We start from the raw sequence: 11,581 nt of genomic DNA on the forward strand, positions 1-11,581 counted from the left end.
CAAAGCAGAAGAGAGGTGTGGAGGAAGAATCTTCCTGAGTTAATCAGCCGGGCACAAAGGTCAGAAGGAACTCCCCCACCACCCTTGCACCATGTCCCGCAGCAAATAATACACAGGTGAGCTTTCTGGGAACCTTGAAACCAAACTCCATGTCTTGACAACAGCCTACCAGGAGGAAAACAAAGGAATTAAGACATGATCCCCAAAAACAATGATGGAAATCTTATATTGTATAAGAAGATACACACAAAAACACATAATTAAAATGAAGCCCATACATGGGTTTAAAAACACCACCCTGGTAAATACTAGCAGGACATTCCAAAAGTTCTTTATTTTGTTTCTTCACTAAAGAGCCAGTAGGTTTGGGTGTAGTTTCCTCTACATCAGCCATCTATGCTGAGAGTTGTGCTGAGGTTGGAGTTCTAGACAGTTGTTCAGGTCTCACAGGAAGTGTGCAGGCAACTATACTGCCTAATTGTGTAAGACAGCTATCAAAGAGGAATCCCAAAATACCCTATAGAGGTCATATACCCCCCTTTTTTTAAGAGAGAGAGAGAGAGAGAGAGAATTTTTTAATATTTATTTTTTAGTTTTCTGCAGACACAACATCTTTGTTTGTAGGTGGTGCTGAGGATGGAACCCGGGCTGCACGCATGCCAGGCAAGCGCGCTACCGCTTGAGCCACATCCCCAGCCCAAGGTCACATACCCTTTTGACTGAGCCCAGTGGTACTCATCTGTAATCCCAGCTCCTTGAGAGGCTGAGGCAGGAAGACTGAGTTTGAACCCAACCTGGGCAACAGAAAGACATTGTCTCAAAGAAACAACAATAATAAAAAGTCACTTTTGTCCCCATGGAAAAACCATAAGAATTTAGAACCTTGTCCCCATGGAAAGACCATAAGAATTTAGAACCTTTTCCTTTTGGTTGAGGGGTATCCAGGTCCTCCTCCAATGGCTATAAGTAAGTTATTTCTTCTGTGATAATTCTTTTGCAGTTGCAATAGTAGATAATGCAGCCTCTTTAATCCCTGGTAAGAAACTCCTCTGAGATACTTAGAAGTTGTCCTCCACATACTTCAGAGCCTGGCCTGATTGCAAAGTCCAGGAGAGACAAACCCAATTATCGAATCATGACTCAGCCATGATTATATCATGAAGATATAATCTTTTACTGTTGGACTGAGAAAAACATATCAAAAGAAAAAACAAATCATCTGGCTGCTTGAGCATGGGCTTTTGTTGATTGACAAGCTAATTTAGCAGGAGGAGGAATGTTTGGAAGGCTTGCTCACAAAAATGATCCTGTGTACACTCAAAACACAAACAGAGATCTAGGACCTGTGCAACCAAAAGAGAAAGAAACTCTCCCCAGTTCTGGGTGGAAAAGCTCTGCAGTCTGGAGCATTGCAGGGACTCCTTCAACAAGTGCTTTTCCCCCCACCTCTCACTCCCCACCTCAGGTTGCAAGGACTTCTGTCCAGGACGGAGGGAGGGCTGGAACAATGAAAAGAGGTCTTATTTTATTTATAAATCCAGACACTGGAAAAATTGTAGGAAGATGCCCCAGGTTGGGAGAGAATGTTATTAGAAGCACAGGGAGAGCTTTTTAAACTGCAGGCATCTCTCCAATGTTGAGAATTTCAGCACTTAAAAATGCTATCAGTTCAGCAGACAGAAGCAGAGAGCACCTTGATGCTTTATAAAAATTATCTGAAATTAAATGTTTGATTTTTTTTAATTTGTCTAAGAGCTCACCCCCCCTTCTCTCTGTGCGCGCGCGCGCACACACACACACACATACACACACACAATGTTTATAGAACAAGGTCTAAATTAGGACTAAAAGGAGGAAGGGGAATATAGCATAGAATGGCTGAATGCTCTGACATAGGGAGAGGATGGATATAACATGAGCAAATAATTTTCCAACTATGTGAACAATCATATTGGTAAAAGAGGTAGGAATATATATTCTGAGATTGTGGTATGTGTCATATGAAATAAAACAAAAACAAAGATTATCTAACATTCTAATTCTATCATCCCCTTGAAATAAGAACCAGGATTCTCAGTGTGAAGAACAGGAGATGCAGGTATAATATAGAAATGATTAAATAAAAATCTAGTGGATATTAGTTTGAACTGAAAATATAAGTGGAAGTTATGAGATATTTTGTATTAAAAAATTTCTCTCTCTATCTCTCTCTCTCTCTCTCACACACACACACACACACACACACACACACACACACACACAGTTTCCTAGCTCTATCCTTTGGGAAAAACAATTAGGAATAATTATCATCCCAGAATCAATGAATATCCCCAGTACCTAATTTGCAGTCTTGAAATAACACTTCTCATTATAAGAAAACACTGCTTTATAATATAAAGAAAGGATGGATTCTAGGACTGAGCAGAATGTTTACAAAGTGAACCTGGGACATCTTTGCCACGTAACAAAGAAGTCTTTAAATACTATGACTGAAGAACCAATTCAAAGAGTCTCCCAGTGATCAAAAGAGAAAATTTGAACCTCAATAAGGATAGTTATTGCAATGGATTGAAATACCTCAAATATACATAAATCCACGAGTTCACCTTTATATATATTTTTATAATGGGCCATCTTCAAAAACTTCAGGAAACCTATTAATTATCTAGAAAACTACACAAGTAAAAAAATAATCAAAGATTTATACGTAAACTGTGTCACTGGCTAACTAAGTAATAGATGAGGAGAAAACAAAATAATAGAATTTTAATATTTCTATTTTACAACCCCCAAAGAATCAATCTATAAAACTGTTGAAACTCAACAGTTTCTAATATTAAAGAAAGAAAAAAAAAACAGGAATGGTTTTCTACGAAAGATCATAAACCACCTATAGTCTTTCCAAAAGTCTGATGGAGCCTCAGAATACAGCTGCCAGGTTATGAGAAATGCAGAGGACAGAGGAACAAGCTGACCTGCACCAGGAGAGCAGCATCAGAAAAGCTCAGACACTGCCCTGGGGCTCTTCAACAGGAAAGGGCTGAGAAACATAAAGAGAGGAGGGGAGGTCCATACAGCTCTGTGGCGGGGCACTTGCCTGGCATGGGCAAGGTCCTGGGTTCAATCCCCGGTACTGGAGAGGAAAAAGAGAAAAGAAAGAAAAGAAAGCAACTGGAGGAATGGAACTTAACCTACAGATTCAAAAACTCTTGAAAGAAGAAAAACCAAACAAGACTAAACAAGAGATCTAGGGACTCCCAGTTAAGTGAAAAAGTCGTCAAGAAACATAACAATGCAGTTCTAAAACGTCAGGACAGTGGTTACCTCTAAGGGCCAAGAAGGAACCTGACTGGGACAGGGCAAATGGAGCAATTTCCAAAGTAGATGGGAATTTTTAATATTTTTTCCCTGCATTTCTTTTTTTAAGTTCTTGTCTATTCACTTATTTTGAAAGCACTCAGATCAGGAGCACATACAGCAAGTTCAGATGACACATTGTACAATATGATTTCGCTAAAATGCAAAATGCGGTTTCTTGACCTAGGTGGTGGTTTCAAGGGTATTAGCCTTATAATAGTGCATTACTCTGTATGTTTTGTATCATTTTCTATACCTGTGTTTTGTTGGTTGTTTGGTTGTTTTTTTAACAATAAAAAGGCAAAAGAAAAAAAAAGTGTAAAAAACAAAACCAGAAATGTATAAGATGAAAAACAAAGTACTTCAAGGACCATCTAAGGGAGAAAACTAGCAGATTCTGACAAGGAGCAACAACTATGAAAATGTTATATCTTTACACATCACCCTCCCAGTTCTTTAGTTTCTCTGTTACCTCTCCTAGTTATTATTGCAAAAATCACATAAAAGGAAAAGGTTCAGGGATTGGGCATGTAGCTCAGTAGGACAGCACTCGCCTAGCATATGCAAGGTCCTGGGTTTGATCCCCAGCACTACAAAAATTTTTAAAAAGGGTTCAGGCAGCTTTCTTAAACAGAAAGAGAAGATAGAGGATGGCCTCATCATTACTCCATTTTGTAACAGATTTCACAAGTCAGAACTAAAATATGAATTAGACTCAGTCCCCACCCTTAAGGAACGCACAGCCAATCCTTGGAAGCAAGGAACACAAAAGGGAGAGTAGAGAATGACCAACAGAAGAACTCAAGAGGCTGAAATCCCTGAGGACTCTAGAAAGGGAATAACATGACTCAAAGGTTATGGTCAGAAGAGACTGAACCCGTTCAGTCTCAGACCCGATTCCAGGAAATTTGTCTAATGAATTACAACATAGTGCTCATTTGACCCATCACATAAAACTACTTCCCACTCTCCAGTGACTTTCTCATGTTATTTGTCAATAACATCAGTTGACTCAGGTTGATGCTTCCATTTAGAATCTGGATGGTGGGTCCATGACTGTTCACTTCATGACTCCGTTTCAACACTTCTACCCATGTTACATGTATTCTTTTGTCCTACTGAATACTGTTGTATTCTTATGTACTTACAAAACTTAAAGTCTAATAAAAACAACAGCAAAAACACAATGTTATAGGGTAAAATTTGAAAATCTCCCCTTCTCAAACTAGCTAACTTGTTTGTCATAAGTTATTCAAGTCAAAAAAAATTTTAATATTTATTTTTTTAGTTGTAGCTGGACACAATACCTTTATTTTATTTATTTTTATGTGGTGCTGAGAATCGAACCCAGGGCCTTGCATGTGCTAGGCGAGTGCTCTACCACTGAGCCACAATCCCAGCCCTCAAGTCAAAATTTTAAAATTTAATTTGAGGCTTGGGAGATACACATGCAACAATTGTGCTGCCTTTAAATATAACCAATACAGAGAAAACAATTCTGTTAATCTTAAAACCATTCCTAGTAATTCAACACACCTGTGCAGCCCTTTACAAAACATCATCAAACATTTGTTTCACTTGATTTTCACAAAAACCGTACCTAGGCTCCCTCAAAACCCTCACCTGAAGTAGGTGATAAACACAGAACTCCCACTCTGCTATTGCTTACCACCTCTTCATTCCCTTCTTTTGCTCCAAATGACTTTTATACCATAAAACACATGACTGTCAAAAATAGTCAGTATTTATTGCACAGTTAAAATGCCAAACACTCCTGCTAGTGCTTTTTGCACATTATTTCATCTAATTCCTCAGTACTAGAAGGAAGTGGTAAGATTAGATACAATTTGACGTAAAAGGAAATACAAAGTCAGAAATGTTCAATCACTTGGCTAAAACACAGGGTTAGTAGCAAAATCAGGACTAGAATCCAGGCCCATCCAATGCCAAAGACAGTGTTCCTAACAATGATCCAGGTCCAAACATGGACCAAAGTCAATGTTCCTAACCACATATGGTACTGCCTCCCTTTTTCAAAAGAAGAATCTTCCTGTGTCAATCACGGGTGAAAGCAGTGCTTGCCTGAATCCCCAGCTATAGGATTCACTCACCATCGAGACTTTGGGAATCTTATCTGCCAGCAGAAAGATGATGTCTTTCAAATTCTCTTCATCAATGCCTTCTGACAGTTCATAGAGCAGTTTTCTACGAAACACATCCAAAAGGACAAATGAAGCCTTACACTTGCAGAGGATACCATGGTAAATCCAGGGCTTTCACAAATGTTACCTGTCATTTGAATGATCAGCACTGGGAGTGGACAATTATGACTCTCCTTTGATACATTCAAAAACAAAAAGTCTGAGCCTCTAAGTGACCTATTTAAATTAAGATAACACAGTGAGAAGTAGAGGCAGGCTGGCTGATTCCTGGTGCAGTGCTGTTTCCATACTAGGAAAGTATAAACCCAGATTCAGCATGCTTTCCCATCTGACTCCATTCTAGAAATTCAAGCTTCATTTACAGGCCCTTGTTAGAGAGAACCTGATGTTGGCCAATATACAGCCCACTACATATTTAAAAAGGAAAGAAGTGACTAAGTCCTGGATAGTCCTATCATCCACAAACAGAAAAACACATTCACACACTAACAGATGCCAGAAGCATCCCTCAGAAGTTTAGCTGTCAGAGGGCAGCATGGAGTTCTGGAATTCATCATCCTTCCACTGACCCCAGGCTAGGTCATGTTCTGGGATCAGCTTCAAGGCCAAGGCCTAAAGGGCTGTAATCTCCACAAAACATCCTTTGAAGGTGGCTTCTCCTCAGGTTCTCCTAAGTGGATGCTACAATATCTATAGATAGTTTAAAACACTGTTGTCAAAGGTGTGGCCATGGTGGGCCCAATGCTGGTATTTTACCTTCGTGGCAAAATGTCTGTATGATATTTTATCTTTCTGGGTTTCTGCCAAAAACGTATAAAAATCTATAACCAGACATGACATATGTGATGTCCCCCAGAGATATATTTCCTTTTTCATTTTGCTTATTTGACTCCAAGCATTCATTATTTCTTTGTTTAAGATCCTGGGATACAAGCAGACACACCAGAGCATCCCAGGAGGAAGAGCTGCCTGCCAGCACAGAGTCTGGGAACACAGAAAAGCTCAGGACTCGCCACCTGGTGTGGCTTCATGGATAGTGAGCAGCTCAACAAAGGAAAGCCATGTTCAAGCCCAGGGCTGGGATCTGGAAACTTCATAAATCTCCCAACCATCTGAAACTGAGAAGTCTCCCCAAATAGAATCTCCTGGTTTATCCTTTTAGGGGGTAGATAAGAGAAAGATCTTAATTCCAGCTTTCTTTCAAAGCGCAAAGGCCAGAATGCACCCTCCACAGAAAAACCCTTCAGTCTTTCTGACAGACACCTCCTCACCTGAATGGAGACAGCTTCCCTCGGATGGGAAGTAAACGTTCCACCTGCTTTTTGGTGTAGCCGAGATGCCGCAGCAGATAATTCTGCTTGATGGTATAGAGGAGTTCTGCCAGGAAGAAGGGGTCTTTTACACTTATCATCTCCCCTGTCATGAGATAATCAAAAAGATGCAAGGCAGACCTGCACTTTTCCATCTTATTCTGGGGGATGAAACCTATGCAGAGAAACTTTAGGCTTTCTACTTCTTGAACCTTCAGTTCCAAATCGATAGCTAGAAGCTTCTCTCGAAATCTCAATTGACAGTTTTCATCTGAACTGGAACCCAGACTTTGATCTTGAGATGTGGCCATCCTGAAAAAGAAAATGGGGAAGGAGGCCAGAACTGAGTGAGACACGGGGCACGTTGGGTTCTGGATCCGCCCTCAATTCTGGCCTGCTTTGTTCTGGGCATTTGCCAGGCTCTCTATGATTCCCAGCCTCTTCTGTTTGGGCCATTAGAATTCTTGGAAGTGCCAAAAATTAAAATTACGCAGGGCTACTTCAAAACCCCACAGCCCAGCCTGCCGTATGGATGCACACCTGTAATCCCAGTGACGTGGGAGACTAATCGTGTAGGATCACAAGTTAGATCCTTGGCACAAAATAAAAATAAAAAAGTACTGGATGTAGCTCAGAGGTAGACCATTTGTGTAACATGTGTGAGCATCTGGGTTCAATCCCCAGCACCACGGGAAAAAAAAAAAAGAATCAACCCAGAAAACTCTACCCCAACACTTATAAGTTACTTTCTAGGAGATTTGGAGGGAGTTTTATAGGAACTCCATTTACTCTGTTTTCTCCCAAATAAAAAATGTCTCCAGCGGGAGAGAGTTAAGAGTGGGGAAGATACAGCACAATTTCTCTCAGGCCTGGTAAACTGGTTGGAACTTGTAAGCTTCCCAGTTGGCAGAAACAGCACTTAGATCTACTTTTTAAGTTGTAGAAACAAAGCAATCTTGGCTTGGTGAACATTTCAGAAAGAACAACCTAAGACGGTCAGGTACCCTGAGGGATGAGGGTTCATCCTTTACTGCAGGTTGCTAACACTAACCAGCCTTTATCTCACAACAAGGAAGCCATCACCCTTTTCTTCCCATCTACCGGGAAGAAAAGGGCGGGGTTGTTTTTTGTTTTAAATAAGAAATGCTCAAATTAGTGTTGGAAGTTACAAAAAAGTACTTATCTACCTGATCTATTTATAAACTCTAGGATTTTCTACACTGAATTTCATTCTACTCAAAAGGAGAAACGCATTGATAAAGATCTTCACTAGAATCTTATTCATTCTATAAAGACTGAGGTATGAATTCATTTTGCAGGATTTCAGCTATTTTAGAAACAGGAAAATACTTTCTAAAGGTAGGAACAAAGTTTCAATAACAAGGAGTGTTTATATCACTTAGATATTATAAATTTTCTTCTGGGCTTCCATCTGAGTTTCTTTAATTTGAATAGATATTACTTTTGTTGTCAGGAAAAAAAGAAAATAGATGGCATTGTGGTGTGTGCCTGTTGTCCCAACTGCTTGTCTTGGCAACATGGCACAGCCCCACCTCAAAAGAAAGAAGAGAAGAAGGAGAAGAAAAAAGAAAAGCTTCTATTTTAATGTAACATGAGTTGGGGTCTTCACCAACTGGTTGCTTAGAGAACCTTTTGGGGTCTCCCATATCATCTGCCTTGTGTTTTCCTAAGATTCTGACCCTTCGCCTCAGTGAGTCTGACAAACCTGTCTGGACTAGGGTACATCTGCCGGTAAAAGACTATGTTGAAGACTTCCTGGTTTTCAACTAACTTTCATTTTCCCTGGTACAGCAAAGACATCGAGGCAGAAATAATGTCGTTGCTGACAATAAGGATTTTTGCAAATTTCTATGGCCTGAATAAAGGAGAAGGTCGAGCCTGAACCTGGAAGCGGGGTGGTGGTGGGGGTTACTTACATATCTTCCGCTCTAAGTTCCACCAAGCCTCTGGAAGGAAAAGTTTCTCTGAAGAATTCCCTTAAAATGAAGTTTCAAAGAAACTAGAATCGTTTATGTGCTCTGAGGTCCATTTGTGTAGCAAGAGAACCCAAAACGTGCTGTCCCAATTGGTCTGGAGAACGGTGACTCTTAACTTCCTGCTTTTGTCATTGCTCCTAGGATTTTTTTCCTCCCTGTCCCTGACTAAAATAATCTTGACTAACAGCACCTCCTAAAGGCCAATGTACACTTGGTTACTCATCATAGAGCTCAGGAATTCCCCAAGTGGGAAAAGGCAAATGGCTCTGGGATCCAGGAGGTACTCCAGCCATTCCTTTAGACCACAATCCCCCCAAAAGGAAACAAGTCCATTTCCCTACCCATCTCCTTCCCAAACTCACTTCTCCTTTAAAATAAAACCAGAAAGCTCATGAAACAGTAGTTATCTTAATCTTTCCTTGAGTATGTCCATATGCAAATAAATAAAAATTTTAAGTAAGCCCATGTGCACATAAATAAAATATTTTAAAAGACCAAAAAAAAAAGTGAAAACGGGAGACTATAAACCCATTTGGAGTTTCTTGCAAGTGAATTAATTAATAGGAGACGACACTGATAGTATCTGCACTCTCAACGCTTTCAATCCAGCAGGAAAAGGAGATTTTGAAGACAGTATTTCTCATAATAAAATAATAGGAAATATCTGCATTGCACCTACAGTGTGCCACTCATAAAATATTGACAAATATTTACTTAATTAATCATCCCAACAACACTCTAAGATTAAAACTATTATTATGGCCCCTGCTTTAAAAATGTGAAGATTAAGGCACAGAAAGGTAAAGTAATTTGCCCAAGGTCACACAGTGAGCCAGAAAGCAATATTTAAATGGGCAAGTTTGACTCCAAGTCCCTACACTGAAATTAACTCAAATGTGCAGAACTATAGAAAGAGGTATAGAAGCTTAGGAAGATGTTTATCTCTGGAAAAAAGCAAGATGTAGGATGCTTTTTTCCAGCAAATGTGCTAAAGTGCGGTTCCATACTCTAGACCTCACCCAGAGAGTTTCAGTATTTGACAAAGACAAGTACTGTAGTGAGAGTTGTATGACAACATCAATCTACATAATGCCACTGAATTGTACATTTAAAATTATTTAAATGAGAAATTTTATGTTATGTGTATTTTACCACTTGGTGGGGGGTACTGGGGAGTGAACTCAGGGGTATATCCCCAGCCCTTTTTATTATTTTTAAATTTTGAGACAGTGTCTCCCTATGTTGCTGAGGCTGACCTCATACTTGAGATTCTCCTGCCTTAGCCTCCTGAGTTGCTGGGATTAGAGGCACTTTCCACCACACCTGGCTTACCCTAATCTTTTTTTAAAAAGATAAAGACAGATAAACCCTAAATCTTAGTCCTCTGGTTTGATTAGAAATATTTTGTTCCTTAGGCCATTTGGGGAGGCAATTTTATAAAACTATCATTTCTTTCTCACATTAACTCTTACAGCTTTTATTCAATAATGTTAACTATTTAGCAAGCATTTCCTAAATCTAAAGCATGGAATTCCATTGGAAAGCAAAAGGGAATAAGACACAGTGCTGGCCTTCCTTAATAACTATGACACTACCACTTTTTTATCCCACCTCTAATAAACTTTTATTAGCTACTTTCTGCTTTTGTTATCTACATTCAATAGATGAGGAGACAGAGGTTCAGAAAGGCAAACTCTCTTGCCACCCTCCCAAAACTGGGAAGAGCTGGTAATTCAGGCCCAAACCCAGGTCTCTCTGACTCCAAATCCTGAGTTCTTGATCCTCAGGCTACTGCTGGCTGTCACTCCCTATGTCACCATACAGGATCTGTAAGTAGTGGGCAGGGTGTAGAGGTGCTAAAAATGGGGCTTCCCCTCAGTGTCACACAGGCCCAAAGGAATCAGGGACAAGTCTAGACAAGGATGCCCAGGAGAGAGAGGTGTTTGATTTAGGCCTGGAAGGAATGTAAAACTTAAGCTTTTCTCTTAGCAATCCTGGTAGTCAAGGGAAAGACTTAAGCTGAGTTACCAAGGGGAGATAGCAGGCCCCAGGGGTATTTGTACTCCGTATTTCAAACTTCTCCCCTTTGGAACAAAACCCCCTAGGGCACGCTGATGCTGAGCTGACAGTAACATGAACAATTCCCAGCCTCTGCCTGAAGGACAGTCAAAACCTTTATATCCTTTCATGGTGATGGGTGTCAGCTACTGCTCTGGTGACTAAGGGGAAACGCCTGTTTCTCTTTAGTTCCACTTTGGGAAGCAGCAATAGTAGACCTAATTGGTTTTCCTTTACTTCTAAGCTCTGGTCCAAGTTCCCCAACCTCAGAGAGACTTTACATATGAATGAAGGATTGACACCCAGGATAGAGGGGGTGGGTGCTCCAGCTAGAGAATAGCTCAGTGTGTTGAAGGTCCATCCCAGTTCTTGAGAGTCCTCAAAAGGGCCTGGGGTAGCGGGAGCTTTTGATTTGACACCTTCCAACTTCCAAGACTCCCTCCTCCTCCATATCATGCCATACCTTTACCCACTCACTCAGAGACCTTCCCAGAACCAGCCTTATTTGGCATATGGGAGTTAAGTGAAACTAAGTTCCGGAGGAAGAGACTTTTTCTGTTAAGTTACCTTTTTCTGTTAAGTTACCTTCCTTCCAGGCCTAAATCAAATACATTTCTCTCCTAGGCATCAGGAGCAAGAGATAAGGCTGGGTAACTTCTTGGACAGCACAGCACAAACAGCAGCTGCAGATTTTTTG

The 11,581-nt window shown here is 40.4% G+C and overlaps 1 protein-coding gene across 1 annotated transcript in view; it reads right to left on the reverse strand.

The window, feature by feature from the left end:
* Window positions 1-8,867, reverse strand: part of Casp10 (caspase 10) — a 28,248-nt gene extending 19,381 nt beyond the window's left edge. Inside the window, exons 1-3 of the mRNA XM_076866387.2 lie at window positions 8,767-8,867; window positions 6,791-7,141; window positions 5,469-5,562 (exon numbers count right to left, since the gene is read on the reverse strand). Of these exons, the coding sequence (XP_076722502.2) occupies window positions 5,469-5,562; window positions 6,791-7,141; window positions 8,767-8,768 (447 nt within the window). The 5' untranslated portion in view covers window positions 8,769-8,867. The remainder of the gene's footprint in view (window positions 1-5,468; window positions 5,563-6,790; window positions 7,142-8,766) is intronic.
* Between the last annotated feature and the right edge of the window lie 2,714 nt (window positions 8,868-11,581).

This window comes from Callospermophilus lateralis, chromosome 9 (genome assembly GCF_048772815.1).
Source record: "Callospermophilus lateralis isolate mCalLat2 chromosome 9, mCalLat2.hap1, whole genome shotgun sequence".
NCBI classification, from domain to species: domain Eukaryota; kingdom Metazoa; phylum Chordata; class Mammalia; order Rodentia; family Sciuridae; genus Callospermophilus; species Callospermophilus lateralis.